We start from the raw sequence: 20,006 nt of genomic DNA on the forward strand, positions 1-20,006 counted from the left end.
TGCCCCACCAATTTTGTCAAGTGGCTCTGACCACTCCTGGCAAGTAACCTTGAAGTAAATTTGATTCTTGGACCATAAAAGGTTTATTACCTTACAATAATACATAGTAGATTTCATACTCTGGAAATCTTGTAAATACAGAGATATATGCTTATATATTTAAGGTCTATGGGCCTAGAAATGTCAGTTGAAGAAAAATATATTCTTGCATAACCTTATTTGTAGAGCCACTTTCCGGCCTATCCTAGTAAAAAGATCATGCTTGTTATGAGATCCACTGAGTTTTTTTCTGCACAATTTGCTGAGAGGCATAACGTGAGAGAGATAACAAATCTGGCAGCCTGGATGCCTGGATTTTGTCACTGTTCAAGAACTGTCATCTGGACCATGCATATGCAGTCCATATCACGGCAACCTGTAGGATATCTCCACAAAGCATCCCATCATGCTGAAAGCTACTGGTGATTTGCAGAACCCAGCAGCATGAATCTTCAAGGATATCCACCCACTATCATGGTTGATACTTTATGCTCTGAAATCAACAGTAAGCTTCCTGTTTTTATTCAAAACCCCTCTCCAAGATTTTGCTAGCACTTTTTGTAATAGCCCAGGATTACAGACAGGAGTAATCTGTTTCAGGAACCACATCAGTTTTGCAGCTTTGACTTTTGACTGTGGCTGTCGCTCTCAACAAGCTGGAATCTCTGACTGCCATAGGCTTTACAAGAAGGTAAGATTTATTTCCCCAGAAGTCCACAGAATGGACATTGAATGTACTTGACAATATTATTTCTCTAGTTATCAGTCTTTTTTTTCGTAACGTATAGAGAACATGGTGTTAATTTCTCCTCACAATGACAATTTTTGTGTAAAGAATCATTTGGATAATAATAACTTGTTTTCCCTTGATATCTTTGTTGGTTATTGTTAGTAAAGGATAAGTTCTGGGCAACCATCCAGATCCCCTTAAGATTATAGGTACTCCATGCTTAAAATGATGATAAAGACAGATGGCAGTGGGAATGAAAATAATGCACCACTTCTCAATAATTATTTTCAAAGCAATTCAAACTATATTAAACAATAGAGGAATAGGAAGTTTCTTAGTTGAGCTTAGACAAGTTCCCTTTTTGTATTGCAATTCCCCAAATCTCCCTGCTAGGATGAAAATGATCATGTTAATGGGAGTTGCAGGAAGCCTTGGGAATTGTAGTTCAAACAAGAACCCTGTCCAGGTTCTGAAGATGTGCCTTCCTATTTGTCCATCTAGACTAGTGCTACCAGAGGCAGCTATAGAAGATTTCAGGCACAAACATACCCTTTTTATGCTTTGTTATTATTAGATGTCTTAAAGAAATTTCCAACCTATGGCAACCCTACGATGACCTTATCATAGGGTTTACTTTGCAAAATTTGTTCAGATGAGATTTGCCTCTGCCTTCCTGTGAATCTGAGAGCTTTAACCTGAACATTTCAACTGAACTGTAAATCCAATGCTTACACTGCTCTACAATTCTGCTATTGTGTCAGGGATTCTATGCAGCCATAAAACTCCTGTCCTTGTGGAAATGTCTCTATTAGTTACAGTTAAGGAACCAGGTATCCAAAAGCACAGTTGTAGTGGTCTTCTACTCACACAACAAAACACACAGAGACTTTTGTTCTTTCCCAAATAAGCAGGAAGGCTTTTCTTCCTCCTTTGTTGCAGAAATATACAAAGTATATACAAAATACGCAAACTTTACAGATTCTTCTTTCTCACTACTCACACCACCATCACTACTCACACCACCATCAATCCCTCATCAACCCTCATCAAACTTACTCAGTATAACTACAACCTTTTTGCAACACCCATTGCATTAACCACCACACCCTATGGCTTAACTCTTTTACAGGTGGTTAGGCCAGAATATTAACTCTGCTATCACTTAGAAAATGTCAGGCAGTAGCATCTTGTATTCCACTCTAGGAAGTAACATATCTTGGGTCAGCCTAATGGAGTGGTTTCTCTCTACACTGAGAACTATCTCTGTTTTTCTTACACCAAGGCTAGGTTTTCTACCTCAACTGGCTCTATTTGGTCACTGTTCTGCAGTCAAGAGAGAAAAGAAGAGAGGTGAGCTTTCCCTTGGCACAGCCTGCAAGCTCCCATTATGACAAAAAGGTGACACCAGTGGTTCCCAAACTTATTTGGCCTACTGCCCCATTTCCAGAAAAAATATTACTCAGTGCCCTGGAAATTAATTTTTTTTTCAAATTTCATTAGCAATTAAACAGAAAGATATATGTACCTGTGGCCATCACCGCTCCCCTGGATTGCTGCAGCACACACCAGGGGGCGGTAGCGCCCATTTTGGGAATCACTGGGTGACACCAAGAAGGAGACATAGGTGACAAAGACTAAGAATAAACAGTGAGGGTGGTAATTCCTTATTACATCACAGAGGTCATCCAAAGCTGTCCCCAGTTCAAAAATGCTATAGCACAGACAATCACCACAACAATGGAACTAAAACTTAAGTGCAAAAGGCACCATTACAATCCCAGTAGCATAGCAATGGTATGCATTATCTATAGTAGAACAAGGGGCTAGTTTGAAAGGCACTTCTACCTTATGAGTTCACTATCAGAAAGTAGGATTACTCTATCAAGCACTGAATTGGGAGACCTGGCAGCTACCTTAGGCCTACACAGCTGTATAAAATCCATATTATCTGTTTTCATCTGGATTATATAGCAATGTAGACTTAGGGCCCTTCCAGACAGGTTCTATATCTCAGGATCTGATTCCAGGTTTTCTATTTGTCCCAGATTATCTGTCAGTGCAGACTCATATAATCCAGTTTAAAGCAGAAAACCTGGGATCAGATCCTGAAATATAGGTCCTGTCTGGAAGGGCCTCTAGGTTGTATGAAGAAATACAGTATGAAGGAAATCTGGCATAGCTAAACTAGTGCCATGAGTTAGAAAACTCATTAGTCATGTCTATGTATTGATTCCTCTCATTCTCTGGTACATCTCTGGCACTCTAATCTTGATTCCATAAGAGGGAGGAAGGAAGGACAGAAGGAAGCTATTTAAGATTACATAAATCATGCAAACAAACCTTTAGTGTTCTGTTTTAAATAACTTCATTCCTAAATTTGCTTAGGTTTTCTGGAAGTGAGAAGCTCTTATTTTAGGAGTCTCCCTATCATGGTGGCATATGTTATAGTCGAATAATTACCATGTTTTTAATTGAGGGTTCTAGGTATGACTTTCAACTAGGCCCAGAAAAAGGAGCTATAAATCTTTCCCGCTAAATCTCACCCACCTCTAGAAACTCTACCGCACCATTAATAAATTCCTCCGGAAGACAGAGGTATCCAGTAATGCTGACAATTTTGTAGTATTTTTTAAACTTGCAGCATGTAAGGAACCCTCCTGTCTCTTAATGAGGGACTAGTTTCTTCAGGCTTTTCTCAGGAATTACAGTTCAAGTACTTTCACACCCAAGTGAGGGTGTCCAAAGGAGCATGCATTTCACCGAGCCTCTATTAGAGCCAGCCCTGTCAAGCACCTTCCATTTCCCCCTTTTTATGTCTGTGGGACATCGTGAGTGTCGTTATCATGATAGGTGGTGTTTATATATTCATACCCATCCAAAAAAAAATTGGTATAATAGTAAATTTTTATTTAGTGTTTTCTTTCCTTATGAAGTAATGGAATTCCTGTTATCTTTAATCAAAAAGAAAGAAAACAAAAATACAGTGTGGGTTATAGTAATACTGTACACTAAATTTGGCCACTGAATTGCAAATCATAAGAAACAGAAAATTGGTCCTCAGAAGCATTTTGGATAAAGCTTTCAAGTGATCTTGAGAAAGTTGAAAACGTTTTGTCTACTTATGCAAGGCTTACCCAGGTGTTTCATTTCACATGAGCATATCATTAGTTTTTGCAAAAAAAAAAGGTTGCTGGAACTTGTTGAATGGTTTGTTCTTGTTGTTGGTAGAATGTCTGTAGTACCAATTTTTTGTTAAAGAAGTAATGCCCAGGAACAGATCTACTTTCTTAACTGAAATCTATCTTTTATGTATTTTAAGATGTAATGTTTTTGATTGAAGGACCAATCAGCTACAGAGACACCCCTAGGGAGGGCACAGTCCGGGGAAAACAAATGCTAAAGATATGTTGATGGGCTTCTGATGAATAAAACCTTATTTGTAGCCTGCCCTATCTCCCCGAAGGAACTCAGGGTGACTTACAACAAAATACACAGTGGCAAATATTCAATGCCAACAGTAATATAGAAACAAATCAAAAACAAGTACATAAATTATAAAACAACTTAAATGCTCAAAACATAACACAATCAACATAAATACAAACATATTAAGTCCTTAAAATCTCATTAAAATCTCTAAAATTAGATGAAAATTGTTGGAGCGGAGATGGTGAACAGCAGATCAACAGGGTGGATGTTAGCAGCTAGGCGAGGGTGCATATAGATGTACTTAATCCTCCTCATCTCCATAAGCTAAATAGCATAGATCTGTTTTAAATATCTTTTTAAAAGAGAGGAAAGAGGACACCATTTTTAATTCTTTAGAGAGGGAGTTCCAGAAGTGGAATAAGTTACACAGAAAGTCATGAAAATTAGATATAATTTATTAAAGGGTTAGATATGATAGAGTTTAGGGGTTTACAACTCTTGCTGGTTCAGTCTTGATCTTCTGATGCTTTGAACTTGCGCAAGTCTAGAAAGCGTCTTTTTTTTTTTTAAGGGAAAAATCATACATTTATTTCTGGGCTCTTGGTGAACTAGAAATTTTCTCGGGTGGAGTGAATTGTGGCTCTACAACAATGGGGTTCATTGTCTCACTGCAAATCATTTCTGACTGATGGTGACCATAAGGCAAGCTCATCATGGCATTTCGTGACACCATTTGTTCAAAGAGAGTTTTTCATGGCTTTCTTCTGAGGCTGAGAGAAAGTGACTTGCCCAAGGTCACCTAATAGGTTTCCATAGCCAATCAGAGATTCAAACCCTAGGCCTCCCAGAGTCTTAGTCCAACACTACACCTCTCATACTTGAAATAATACCATTATATCATGCTGTACATCCAGCAGTTTTCTATTCAAATAGTTAATCTCTCATCAATATAAATTGGCATTTAAGGGCTCCAATGCTGATTTACACCATACTTCATAACGGTGGCTATTCAACATGATGTCACTTCTTATTTGGGTTTGCAGGGTTTTTTTTACTTTTTATTTTTGGCAACTATACTCATAGCTAAGTAGTTTAACCATGCTCTGGGGGAGCCTTTTGTGGTCTTTTGTGTTTCAAAGCTTCAGCCTAAATCCAGATGTGGCATTCAACTGACTGACTGCAGTTTCTGAACACTGTGGCCATCTATGTCCTCATTCAGTAAGGATCTTTTTTTTCCATATAGAATCAAGGCTTTTCTGGGGGCTCTTGTGCTTCTCTCTTGAGCTATGGACAGAATTCCTGATTAGACACAGTCTGATGTGCTGAGAAATGTCAGGGCTTCAGTACCTGGGAAAAATCTGGAAGGGATAGATGGATGTGGTGCCACATCTATGCAGCTATATTTTGCAGGCATGCACTTTTTTATGCTACTCCTGAAGACTGGGCTAGAATAACTTTCCCAAACTTAAGTCTTTCTTTGAATAATGCTGCAAGAAGCCCACTGACAAGCTCTGAAAAGTTTTACCTTTGCCTTCTGCCTTTTTTATTCTTCTCCTCCCTTGGGCAGGGATAGTGTGGTGTTATTCATTCATGGACAGCAGGGGGGGAGAATCAAATCTGAAAAGGGCTAGAGGCAAAGCTCATAAGAAGGAGAGCTCTGTACTTTGAAATTCCTGGTTAGCTCATTGCCTTTTTAAAAATCTGCATATGGTAAAATGCCTCACACTCGTCCTAGGAACCCAAGTCCAATCCCAATCCCAGAGGTGACGTGGGACTCTGGGCTGAAGGAGATGAATGAGACATGGAAAGGAGGGATCGCCTGCCTTGGGGTGGCTGTGTTCTTTGTGATGACAATCGGGATTATTTACTGGCAAGTGGTGGACCAGCCAAGCAAGAACTGGATCCTGAAGGGAAGTGCCAGTGGGCTGCTCTGGGAACGCAAGGCTCGCTCCCTCATCCTGCAGACTCTCAAGGAGGAGAAAACCGTGTTGGAGATTCACATGAGAAGCTTTCCAGATGTGGATGTGCCTTTCCTGAAAGACCTGTGTTGGCTGAACAAGACAGAGTTCTGCTCCACCTGGGAAGCCATGGCGGATTTGACCATCTCCTTGGGGCCCAGCTTCGCTTCCAGCACAGAGTGCTATGGCATCCACTGGCGTCCTCTTCACTGCCAAGTTAAGCTAAAGGTAACGATCTCAGTTCTCAATCTGTTTCAGAAGACTGCCTCACTTTTGTTGCATCCCAGGGTTGTAGCTTTGGGGAGGCAAGCCAAATGTGGGCCTCACTCATAAGAATTCTGCCCCAATCCACGAAATTGTCCTTCATTCCCCAAAATCCTATCATTGACGAGAATGAGACATTGAAAGTTGTGCATATCTAGAATTCTTATATTTGCTGTGTTTAAGTGCCCTTGGTATCTTTGCCCATCATTTGTCTTGGAATGCTTAAACTGTATTTCTAATGCTCAACTGAAGTTTTAAGATATTGCAATGCTAGAAATTTGGGGATGGAAGGAAAATTTCATGCATCATTTTGCCATCCATCCACCCCGGTAATTATACCCCTGGCCACATCGTCATGTGGATCTACAGTGACCCATTATTTTTGGCTGATAAGGCATGGCATAGGTGCCGGGATGGGTTGCACAGGTCCACATACACCCCAACTGCTGCAGAGATGGAAGGGAGTTTTGAATGACCAGCTGCCCGAACCTGGTTCAGCACTGCTAGACAGCCAACCATTCAGTCATCCTGTTCTTGGTGTCACTGAGGTCCTACCAGTCGCCTGTCACCTGCAGTGATGGAAAAATTGAAGATCAGGGGAGAGAAGAGAGAGCAATTCCTCCTCTCCCCACTTCTCCCTCCCCCATTACCCCAGCTGATGTCACTATAGGTGACAGTCAAATGATAGGATCCATTATTGAGGATTTAGCTGAATAATGGCAAATGACAATATATTTCATATGAACTATATACATGTAGAAGTTCTATGTTTCTATATTCACAATTTTTGGAAATCCTTTGAAACACATAGCATAGATAAATAGTAGTATTCTTCTACATAATTCCTCTTGCAGTCTCAAAATGTAGTGCTGAATGTTAAACATAGAGTAGCAAGACAAAAGTGAAATAATAAACCAGCAAGCTCAATCCTAAATCAATTTTAGGAGCACCGCTACAGTGTTGAGGCTCACCCGAGGGGAAAAGAAACCTGCTTATAAAAATGACTTGAATAAAAATACATAAAATCACAGCGGTGTCTGAAAATAATATGCTGAGATGAATTGTCCCTTCTCCCAGTCAAGAGATAATTATGGGAATTATTGATTATGCAATAACCATGGCAGTCCTTATAGGAGTCCTATCCCTTTAAAAAAAACAACATAACTTTAGAACAATTTTGAAAATAACAAATCACTTCTAATCAATAATGAAATGTTAGAATTGTTCTCTCTAGGTATATAAAGCTGTAAATGATGTTTAATGTTTTCTCAGTTGTAACCATACATATTTAGAAAAGTCTCATTGAAATGAATGAAATGTGTTTCCAAGTGAATAGGTTTATGATTCATATCTACAAATATTTTATGCAATTAATTTGCAATGGAACATAGCAATAAGTGTATGTATAAATATTTAATGTGGCAGATGACCCTTTTTACTAATTTCATTGGCATGTAACAATTTAGTAGTAGTGTGCTTTTGTATGGAATTGCTATTTGTTTTGTGTAGTTTCATTCGTTTGGTATCATTTCATATTTGTTCCCGCTAACGAAAATGGGGCGCCTATACGAACAGAATTTTCGTCTGGCTTACAAAAAAACAAAAATGTTTGGACCATTGGATGCAATGGAAGGGCTTCTGAAGCCCTCCCCCTGGCTCATTTTTTGGGCTAGAGGGGTGAAAATCGCCACACACGGAGAGCATTTCAAACCCTTTTAGCCCACCAACTTTTAAAATGTTTGGGTCTTCCCCAGAGTACTATTGTTATTAATATTATTATCATCATTATTATTAACACCCATTGGCACACATCAGATATAATGGGGAAGCACTACCCTCTCAGACTCAGCTTAGGGTCTCAGGATAGCTATTGTTATTAATATTAATATTAAGACCCATTGGCACACATCGGATGTAATGGGGAAGCATTCCCCTCTCAGACTCAGCTTAGAGTCCCAGAATAGCTTTTTTAATTCAATCAAAACGTACATTTAATTTCAACACTTCTTTTTTATTTGAATTTTGGGCATTGAAAATGCAAATCAGTCTAAAATTTCCCTGGTAAAAAGAGCTTGTGAGCTTACTGCCTGAGTTGCTTGTTTGCCTTCTTTGCATCTCTGTATACATTGCCTGTGTCTGGTTTGTTTTTACTGTTAATACTGGTTGAAGTTTATTCAAAATCTCTAGCGCTAAGATGTTTCATATCAAAGAGATAATTCATATGAAAAAGATAATTGTATTGCAGTAGCCTGGAAAGGCAAAAACATAAGGAAAACATCAGATAATTAAAATCATATTAAAAAGCTCTTTGGCATTTGCTTTAGCGCTGAGCTGGACGAGGTGTTTCCTTGATCACAAGGAAAACTCTTTGTTCTGGTAGATGGTGCAGCCAGGGCTAGCCTTGCAATATTGTGGGCAGATGAGGCTCAGAGTCATGGGGAACCACTGTCCTTTCTTCTGTGAGTCTTTGGGTTGCGTTGAGTGAGAACGTTTCACTGACAGCCATGCAGACTTTGGAAGAAGGAGTCCATTTAAGCTCATGCATTTCTATGGATCTGTATTCAATACTACTTATATACGACTGAGAAGAGCTAGGCCTCAGTTAAGGCCTTTGCCGAGGAGGGAGGCGATGGTCCCCACCGCTGCCTCCCTCCTTGGCGAACGTGAAAGGCCTCAACTGAGGCCTAGCTCTTCTTGCAAGGTCTCACAAGTCCTGGCGAGGACTCGCGTTCGCCGAGGAGGGAGGCGGCGGCAGGGACCATCGGCTCCCTTCTCGGCAAAGGCCTCAACTGAGGCCTAGCTCTTCTCAGCTAGGCCTCAGTTGAGGCCTTCGCTGAGGAGGGAGGCGATGGTTCCCGCCACCACCTCCCTCCTTGGCAAACGCGGAAGTCCTTGCGAGAAGAGCTAGGCCTCAGTTGAGGCCTTCACCTCGGAGGGAGGTGATGGCTCTCGCTGCCCCCGACGACGACGACAAAGACGAAGGAGGTATGTGCGGGGCCTTGGGGGTGGGTGGCGCAATTTGGGGGGGGGGCGCGGCCACTAGGTTCGCTTACAAGACGAAATTACCTAGGGCCGTCCCTGGTCTACACTGCCATATAATCCAGTTCCAAGCAGATAATCTGGATTTATATGGCACTGTAGAAGGAGCCTTAATCTATCTCCTGCCTTGCAGGAACACAGAACTTGAGATTACAATTTTGGAGGAAATCCTTATATGGTCCCTGCCGCCGCCTCCCTCCTCGGTAAATTTACATGGGGGCACTGTTGAAGCCTTGACAGCGCCCCCTCTTGACGTACACCCAACGTGGCGGCTTAGTCCGCTTCCACGTTGGACCAGGCCTGGTGTAGACTCATAATCCAGTTCAAAGCAGATAATGTGATTATATCCAGTTTGGAGGCTTTTAAACAGAGGCTGTATGGCCATCTGTTAGGGTGCTTTGAATGCTATTTTCCTGCTTCTTGGGAAGGGGCTGGACTAGATCGCCTACGAGGGCTCTTCCAACTCTAAGATTCTATGATATGGCAGTGTAGATGGGGTCCATATGGTCTCTTCTAACTCAATAATTTGATGAGCCTAACTTTTGTTTCCAATTAAAAAAGAAAAGCCTTAAATTAGCCATTTGAGAAAGAAGTAATTTTCACACTCAACTTTTTCAGTGTGATATGCATTACACTGGAGTATGATCAGGAGTCTTTAGCTCATTAATGGATGACTGAACATACTGTGCAAATGCGTCAATATCACGGCTAGGACAGAGACTGTCAAAATGCCAAATCCCCTTTGAAATGTTTCTAGGCCTCACCTGGAAGCCTTGTGACTGTGCACTCATGTTGGGGGGGGGGGGGTGTAGAAATTGCCAGCCCTCTTGCATAGCAGAAATAGCAGCTTTGATGGGGTTCGACCAGAGCTTGGAAATGTTTTTTATTCCCAGCTGCAGTTTCTAGAATACCCTAGCCAGTATGTCAACTGCTAGATTGGCTTTTCCTTATTATATACAAGGTACCCAATCACACTGACCAATGTAATTAGAGGAGCGGATATTTCAGCTAACCACAACAATACCATTCATCACCATTAGGGATGGAAAGGAGATTTGAAGTCTCGGTGAAGGGGACTGAAAAAGGGGCTTCTTGAATGTCAGGAAACTACAGAGAGGAAATTCCTTCTTTTCTGCTTGCAACTTCAAATAGACTCAGAAGACTGCTCTAGGGTCCCCAGATCAGAGTCAACTTTAAACTGCTTCCCATGCAATGACTGGGCATAAATTGGTGATTTGGGAAGGGGGGGGGCTCTGATACATGACAATGACATGGTGTACTATTTCCTTATTCTACCCCTTGTTCTGAACATAGCAGAATCTCCCCCCTTCAAAACATATCTCCTTAGCAAGGTTGATTTTCTTCAGAGGTTTAGCTTTGCTGACTTTGCTCCTAGAAATATTGACTATTCATATGTCTTCCTCTTTATTTCCCTATTTGTCAGTTTCCTATACATGCCCCTTTTAAATTTCAGATCATTGGAAAGGATATACAGTATATCATTTGGAAGAGCGCAAATATATACACACACACACACACACACACACATATATATATACATACACACACACACACACACACATATATATATATATATATATATATATATAGAGAGAGAGAGAGAGAGAGAGACATACACAACCACCCACCGTGAAACTGTTTTCAATTGTATCTTCAATGCGTTACCCATAAGAAATTCCATCCTTCATGAACTCCATTCACTTTGAGTATTTTTGATCATGCAGTATTTCTTTAAGATTACTAAAATCAGCTTACTTAAACTCTACAATTCTTGTCTGACTGTGTTTGATATCTCCTTTCCTCTGTATAACAAATCCCAAGAGGACACAATCACTCAAAGACCCCATTATTTTCACCCTATTGAATTTTTCGTCGCTGGTTACGATCATAAGCAAAATAGCAGATCCCCTTGTTGCCTCCTCCAGCTTTTGGATAATGATGTTGTCAGCAAGGTATGTGAAACATATGTTAGGAGTTTGAATTTTTGTCAAGGTTTGACTTTAAATAAATATCAGGACAACCAAAGTCTCCCATTGCCACTGCATCTTTCCTTCTTGAATGTTTGATCATCTGTTTCAGGAAGCATCATCCAAATCTTCAGTTTGGCCTGGAGGTCTATAGCGTATCTTCCTGTGCAGTAATGTCACTTTAATTTTTACCAAAATGCTCTCAACTTCTTTTCCATAGTTTAAAGACATGGATTCTTTCACAAGTGTTTACAACCTTGACAGGCAAAGCTGCTACTCCTCTTCTCCTGTTTGGTGTAATTGTTTGGTGTCCAAATGTAAGTCTTGTTCCACCAGGTTTCCATGACATCTGTGAAATCAATTTGCCTTATTGTGCTGAGCAGTCCAGTTCTGTACACTGTAGACACATCTAAGGCAATTTGTCATTTGTCTTTCCTACTGTTTTGTTTTTGTCTTTTTTCACTCATTGGGGGTTTCTTTTTGTATTGCCCCATTTTCCTTCTGTCATTGAACGTATTGCCCCTTGTCGTCCTTGGTGTCCGTCTGCCCTCTTGAACTGTAAAGATACCTTTCAGTTTAGTGAAAACAATTTTCAAGTCACAAATTATAATGCTAGGAAAAAGCAGCAAACATTGGAATTATCCCTCAAGTCACCCGTTTGCTTGTCCCCCCCCCCCCAAGCAATATTAGTTGCCTCTAGGCAAGATTAATCAACCATGATTAGATTTTATTAGATTTTATTAGATTTTATTGATTTCTGGTTAACACAGGCCCACTGTTTTCAGCAGCTCTTTTATGATTCTGCTGTATGTTTTCTGCTAATTTCTCTGTATGTTTCCAGTAAACCAAATGTGACACTGTCCAGTATAATCTTGTTTAGTCATCAATAAAAAATAAGCAATATCATTTTTAACGCTATAAACCCTGACTATTCATGAAATAATCCAAAGCATGTCAAAGGCTTTCACAGCCAGAATCACTGGAGTGTTGTGTGATTTCCAGGCTGTATGGTCATGTTCTAGCAGCATTTTTTTCTGACAGTTTTCCTGCATCTCTGGCTGGCATCTTAAAAGAATCCTCTGAAGAAACCACACAACACTCCAATCTATACTGGAAAATAACTGCACCCAGTCTCTGTGCACATATCCTTTTGGCAAATGTGAATCTCTGTGAACATGTGGAGACCACCTTTTGAAGACCACCAGTCAAGAAAAGCATGACCTTGTTAGAAGTCAACCCTTTGAACAAGTGATATTCACAAGCATTAACGTAATGGCACATAAGTAACTCAGCTGTTAAACTGAAGAACCATGTTTTTGAACTGCCAAACACAAAGACATGCCACTACAAAAATATATTTAGTTTGCAGAGGATGGTTGTTTTTTTAAAGTTGAAATTGTAGTTGCCTTTGCCCAAACCATATACACTCCCTTTAAAAACTTTTTAGTTTAAAATATGCACTCAGAAATAAAAATAAAGTCATCTTTGAAATATAACATCTTGTTTACTCAAAAAACATCTTGTACTGAAAACCCGGACTGATTTACGGCTACAGCACGAGGATTTTGGAGGAATGGATTTTAATCATATGTTTTATATTTTTATATTGTTTTAATTGTTTTATTGGATTTTCATTGCTGTTTTAATTATGTGCAGGCATTGAATTGTTGCCAATTTGTACGCCGCCCTGAGTCCCTGAGAAGGGCGGGATATAAATGTTGTAAATAAATAAATAAATAAATAAATTGTATTAATTCGCCATACAGGCACATTTCTTATTAAAGTTCAGTTATAGATAGGATGTAGCTTCTCTCTGTGTTGTGTACACAGGGTCAATAGCCCATAGTCTTTAGTATAGTTGTACTCACTGAAGTCCATAGACATAAATGCATCCACCTCCACTGAGGTCTGAAGCAAACATATTCCACTGAAGTCCAAACAGCAGCATGCATCCACCTCCACTGAGGTCTGTACACATACACACATCCATTGAAGTCTCTAAACACATACATCTGCTTTCATTGAAGACCAAACATATACTCAAATACAAAATAGAGCCCTGAGTATGAACATGCTCAGTACAATCAGATGTCTATAACTCCTCCCACAGCAAAGAGGTTGGTCAAACTGACAAATCAGCATACACATAGAATACAGGTTAGCAGATATATACATTAATAAATCAAATAGTGAGAGGCTTGGGAGGTTGCTATTTCCAACAATCTAAAGCACATTTGGCTTGACCTTAGTCCTGTTTAGGCCCATTTCTCTATGGCTTGTTATTGCCACTTCAGAACAATGGGGTAGACATGTCCACCATACCTGAGACAGCAAGTTAGCTTAGGCTCTAAACGTTCAGGGCCTAAATGTGCAGGGACATCAATTTGGCAAAACAGCTAGGGTTGCAGAATGAAAACTGGAGAGAAGACCTGTACAATGGCTGAGCAAAAGAAGGAATTTCAATAGGAATTGCTCATCACCTGTTGTGCGACAAGCAACGCTTGCAAAATGTCCTTCTTGCACACAACCATTAAACTATAAGAGCCCTGTCCAGTTTTCAATCTTTTCTGAGAGAACAGTGTCTGTGGGAGTGAGAACAAATGGTTGAGGACTGGCATTTTTACTTCCCAGCATCTTCTGGCTGACCTAGCTATAGCAACTGAAAGCCCCAAACACCTTAAACTATGCCATAGAAGGGGTATTAATATTTCAGTTTCCATACCCCATATAGTGAAAAGGCTGTTTTATGTCTGTAGGGGGCCTTAACTTGGAAATTTTACTCAAGATCAAGAAAAAATGTATGTTTGAACCAGATCTTGGAAATGTTACTTTAAAAAATAAATCTCCCAGAAACAATGGTCCAAAAGCAACTCTAAAACATTTAGTTACATCAATTATGGAGAAACAACAGTGATTTGGGTCCAGCACATACCTCTCCTTACATCTTTAGTATTGTATTACATTATTCCTGGCTGGGAATAACTGGTGATATTCAACTCCTCCCTGGTAATGAAAAGCAAAGCGGATCATCAAGCATGTGCACAATTTTATCTCTAATATTTTGCTTTGCAGGACTGTTTTTCTATGCTCAATATTTCCTGGTATGGAGGAGCAACTGCCAGCAATCAGCATTGGCCTCTGAACAGTGTGGACATCAAGTCCCAACCATTCATTATTAGTAATCTGACCCAAAACCCCAGGGCTTTTGGATCTGTCTTAGAAAGATATTTCTTGGGATCTACTGGTAAGACTGCTTATCTTCATGTGATTTTCCAACATCATGGGCGTTTAATAGAGCATCTTTAGCTTTAAGCATGTTCTCTCTCAGGGATCTGATTGAGAATTTCACTGAAGGTTAACAAACACATAGATATCCAGGCTATTGTTATTGGATATTTATTGTCAGGAGGACACAGAAATCTTGAGGGATTTTTCTTGCCTTAGGCACCAAAATAAAATATGTGGGCTTGTGACCTCTTGTGACCAGGAAAAAGGTGTCAATTTCTTATTTCATCTTAGGGAGCAAAGTTTCATGGGTTGACTCTGATACAATCCAACTGAGTGAAAGAGTAAGAAAAGACTAAGAAAAGAAGCCACTGTTTTCTCTGCAAAGGGTGTTCAGCTACCTCACATATCTGCTTCTCTGTTACAATCAACCAGGAATAATTTATCATACCTTAATAATGCACACAGTGACCATTCTTCTCCTTCTCCTTCTCCATTACTATTATTATTATCTGGGAGCAGCCACTGAAAAGGCCCTTTCCCTTGTTTCCACCAAACGTGCTTGAGCAGGTGGTGGGACACAGAAAAAAAAAACGCTCCCCCAGATGATTGTAGAGTCCTAACAGGTTTATTGAGAGAGATACAGTCCTTCAAATAACCCAGACCTAGGCCAAATAGGACTTTATAGGTCAAAACCAGCACTTTGAATTGTGCCCGGAAATGGGTTGGCAGTCAATGCAACTCTTGCAACAGGGTTTTTTTCGATCCCTGTAACCAGCCCAAGTTAATAATCTGGCTGAAGCTCTTTGGATTAATGGAAGTTTCTGAGGCAGCCCCACGCAAAGTGCATTACAGTAGTCCAACCGGGATGTAACCAAGGCATATGCCACTGTGGGCCTCCAGGGTCAGAGTCAAATCTAGGAGGACCCCCAAACTGCGAACCTGCATTTTCAGGGGGAGTATGAGCTCATCTAACACAGGCTGAATCACAGTTCTGAGTATTATCAAGCCTTCTGATATGAGAAAGCGTTTCTATTTCCTTTCATTCTAAGAAAGCATAAGGGAGGGTGGAGTATGGAGGAGTGTTTCCCACTCTTCCTCTTTCTACTAATACATAAACACTTAGTGCATGCAACGTAAAATGCAACAAAGCAAGAAAATATTTTTGCACATGAAAATATTTCTGTTTTAATTTGCATGTAATGCAAATGTAAGATGTTTCATGGGCTAGGATAGATAAAATCCTAATTTGATTTCCCTTATGTCTGATACCCTGCATTAATAATATATGCATGTGGTATAAATTGCAAAACATCATTTTGAATAGCATTTATAATGTCACACATGGAAAATAATATAATAGATCTCAACTGCCTGTCAAATTTTGGAGGAGCTGGAAGAACATACCTCATAGCTCAGCAAAAGTTTGTTTTGGACTGCACCTCTCACAATCCTCTCACTAGCATGGCCAGTATGATGATTTTGGTACTGAATTCTAATATTACACACTTTATTTCATCTGTAAAAAGGGAATGTGACTCTGTGCTCAACCACAACAATATAGCATTATTGAATCATATGTACTAAGCTTGTTGATTTTGGCACACAGAAAAGCCACAACAGAGTCCCAAAGCAGGTCAACCTTTGATTTAGTCCTCACCTAAAATAATCCCCACCTGTTGGTGACGGACAACTAAGGCCTAATCTACACTGCCATAATCCAGTTTTAGAATGCATATTAACTGCACTGAACTGGATTATATGACAGTGTAGACTCATGTAATCTACTAAATCTGATAAGAAAAAGATGAACGATACAAAAGGAAAAGATGGTAGAGTTGGCTGTCATCCTTACCTTGCATAAAAATCAATGAATGGGCATTCCAAGAAGATGATATAAATGCAATTTAAAGATGCCCTACAACCCACGAAGTTTGTGCCAGTGAAAGCAGGATAAACAGCTAGCAGAGAAATACATGTAAATTCATTGCACTTTTCAAAGCAAAAGAAGGACTAAGATGAGGAAAAGCAGCTCTTATTTCTTATACCCTAAATCAGGAATTATGTTGGAAAGATATTTAGTGTAGGACTCAGTGAAACACAGCCATCTGTTTTATCCCTTTCCCATTCCCATTTCTACAGGGGTGACCGTGATTATTGCCTCCGATATTCCTCTCTCTGTCTCAGTAGAGAGGAACAAACAGTTTTGCCTGGAGAGTCCCTTGGGCGCAGACATGGTCCCCTTGCAGTACACTGTGTGTGTCAGTCCTAACATCACTTCTGCCCATCAGAGAGTGGGAAGCCGGCTTTCAGGGCAACAGAGACAGCTGCCAGAGACCGACCTACTTGGGTAAGAAAGAGATGGAAAGTGAGATCTCATTCAAGCTATCACCCAGCCTTTTATTAAAACTTTTGGAATTTAGTTACGTAATCTAATTTATACATGTACATGTGTGTGTGTGTGTGTGTGTGTGTGTGTGTGTGTGTGTAAATCTAGTCTGTGGGCTGAAACCCCTGGGAGCTTCCAGTATCTCAACTTCTAATTGCTCTCTAAGCTTCATGTTCGTGGTTTTAACGGTTTTATAGCATTTTGAATTATTACAGAATTCAGTATGGTTTTAGATAATGCAAATTATCTTTTAGTGTTTTAAAATTTAAACAATGTTGAAATGTACTTCAATTGTATGCTACTCTAAGGTCTTCAGGTGTATACGTATTTTGTAAATATGAATAAAATAGGCTCTTCTCAGCATCTGCCTTATACTGAGGCCTTACCACAGATTATAAGCAGACATGCATAAAAATGACCCAATGCTGTTTGTAAAAAAGAAAAGAAAAGCAAATTGGGAAATTAACCTTTTTCTTACTCACCAGTTCTCTGCTCCACATCCCCCACAAATATATTAACACATGCTCATACAGACACGCAAACAGATATACACAGAAACAACCCACACATTTATTTACACTCATGGTGGCCATGCTCCAAAGACAGGAGACAATCTTTGGTCCTCCAGAACCTTTATAGGTCATCGCAGATCCTCAAAGCAAAACCAGAACTGACTAGAAGTCAATTTTAGTTTTTTAAAAACAGCCACCACCACTATCACCAACCCCCTTTTTTCTGAAACAGGGTGCAAGGTAATAGGGATAATAGTGTTACTGTCAACTTATTTTAAGTCACTTCCAGAACCACAGTCCTATTATTCTTTGGGAATTATCATTCAGGAGTTTTCCAGGAGCAGAATTCCTATTTTCCTGATGAATTTTTCTCCACGAGAGGCAGTCCATTGGTTGCAGAAATAAGAAGGACGGTGGTGGTCCCCATTACTAATTTTCACTCACAAATCCTTGCTTGTAACTTTACAAGATGCTGAGGGTGGGAGAAGCATCTGGGAGAGTTATCCAGAGTGGCTAAATTACATTTCTGAAAAGGTTTAAGCACTCTTCCTCACCACGTTATTATTAGTCCAGTCTAAATCATCCTCCACAAAGCTACTTTTTCTTCTAAATATTGGCAATCAGTGAATTGCCTTGTCATAAACATTCTCATTATAAGGATTCATTAGCCTGCAATACAGAACATCTTTCTAAAGTTTCAGATACTACATTCCACTTTGGTAGTAGTATAACATCAGTCCTGTGAAGCCCTTCAAGGAGTGCACATGGCCCACTACTAGCTATGAAAACCTCTGGGCACATGAGGAAAATGCCAGCTATACAATGATTTATATACTCAATCAACCATTACTGATAGTGATTAATTGCCTCTTTTAACTCCTGTAAACAAGTTTGTCTGCCACTATGTGTTCTGATTAGCAATAGTGATAATAATGTACCCACTGTGTGCAGATGAAGCTGAAATTCTGGAGCTGCATATGTCTGATAATAGTGAAAAAACTCTTGTGTTGGAAAATCTATGTAATATATATACTCCTGGAATTGTGGCTGGGGACTTAACATTTCCAAGCTCTACTGCTGACTGGCGATTACTGCCTTAGTCTGCATCATGTGCTTTTACATAGATCTGAACTCGCTTGAAGTCGGTAACTGACCTCTGCTGATAGAGAGAAGGCTGAGAAATATCAACAGTTGATCTGGCCTAACATACCTTTATACAGGTAGAGTTTGATCACCAATTCAATTGCTATGGATTATTTTGACCATATATGAATCCTTAGCTCTACATAATGAATCCAAATCCAGGAAACTGAATTCATTTGGAACTCTGAAGATCTTAATCAAAGGGGAATCAGGGTCTTTTTAATATTTAATTTCCTATACATTCAAATTTAACCTATATAATTAGGGTTTGTGGTGTTTTTCTGATTTGAAAAAACTTTGCAGTAAGATCAATGTGTTAACTGTCAATACAGGTTGCCTGTTTGGAGGTATCATGGAGCAGCAGATTCGGCTGCCAAAATGGAGCGAGGATTAAGGTCTTTCTCCAATAGGTTGCAAAGGCATCTCGTGGAAGGGCTAATCTCTCTCAGCGAACATTCCACAGCGCTACTTCGTAACATGGTATGTGGATTTGCAGAGGGCACATACCACAGCTATGGGGCAAAGGTTTAATTTGACTTCTTGGTTTCTGAATGCTTTAAACCCTGGTATTCTACATTAAATTATTGCAATTAAGGATATCCTTTTCAGAATTCTTGGATTAGGGTTTTCCATCTGGACACGGATTAAATTCCACCCACCCTACTTTCCACATCTCAGACCATTCAATACTGTAGTGTTGTTGAAGACAAGGCTATGTATAATTCCCTGACTAAGCTATTTAATTACTGCATTAGAACCTGTTTAGTGTTTACCTATAAATAAGAACCACTTTTAGCATGCTACACTCCAATGTTTCCCAGTACTACTTCATGTGCTATGCTTTTGCATTGAATTCAAATACTGTAAAAAGTATGGAGAACTAGTCAAAGATATAATATGGCATCTTGTGGGGTATCATTTTAATAATGAAGGTGTAATACGTTTTAGTTCAGTTTTGGTTCCTAAATAGTGTCGATCCTGATCTTTGTGACAAAATTATGGTTGAATAATGCTCCCTCTTGTTCCTTTTCACAGGACAACACAGATTTACCTGTTGTGAGAAGAAAAAGATTGAACACTCTCAGACCCGACGTGGACTACTCACTTATAAAATCTCTAAAACTTGCTATAGCTTTGTCCCCTTACACAAGCATCAACTCTCACCTTTTTCAGAGGTCTCTGCAGGAAGGCAAAGAAGATTTTTGGCTAAGCCATCATTCAGAATTGAGTGGCTACACGGTACAAATCCTAATAACATCTCCTTCACTTGACCAGAAATATCCAGTGGTT

At 39.8% G+C, this 20,006-nt stretch overlaps 1 protein-coding gene across 2 annotated transcripts in view; it reads left to right on the forward strand.

Moving 5' to 3' along the window:
* The first annotated feature begins 5,435 nt into the window (after positions 1–5,435).
* LOC100566849 (SITS-binding protein) overlaps positions 5,436–20,006 on the forward strand; it is a 45,828-nt gene continuing 31,257 nt past the window's right edge. The window contains exons 1-5 of one of the 2 annotated variants that reach the window (XM_008108772.3): positions 5,436–6,384; positions 14,520–14,691; positions 16,815–17,022; positions 19,049–19,196; positions 19,752–19,955. In XM_008108772.3, the coding sequence (XP_008106979.2) occupies positions 5,914–6,384; positions 14,520–14,691; positions 16,815–17,022; positions 19,049–19,196; positions 19,752–19,955 (1,203 nt within the window). In that variant the 5' untranslated portion in view covers positions 5,436–5,913. The remainder of the gene's footprint in view (positions 6,385–14,519; positions 14,692–16,814; positions 17,023–19,048; positions 19,197–19,751; positions 19,956–20,006) is intronic. The other variant, XM_003214849.4, reaches the window with a different exon arrangement.

The sequence above is a fragment of the Anolis carolinensis genome, chromosome 1, assembly GCF_035594765.1.
Source record: "Anolis carolinensis isolate JA03-04 chromosome 1, rAnoCar3.1.pri, whole genome shotgun sequence".
In the NCBI taxonomy this organism is placed as follows: domain Eukaryota; kingdom Metazoa; phylum Chordata; class Lepidosauria; order Squamata; family Dactyloidae; genus Anolis; species Anolis carolinensis.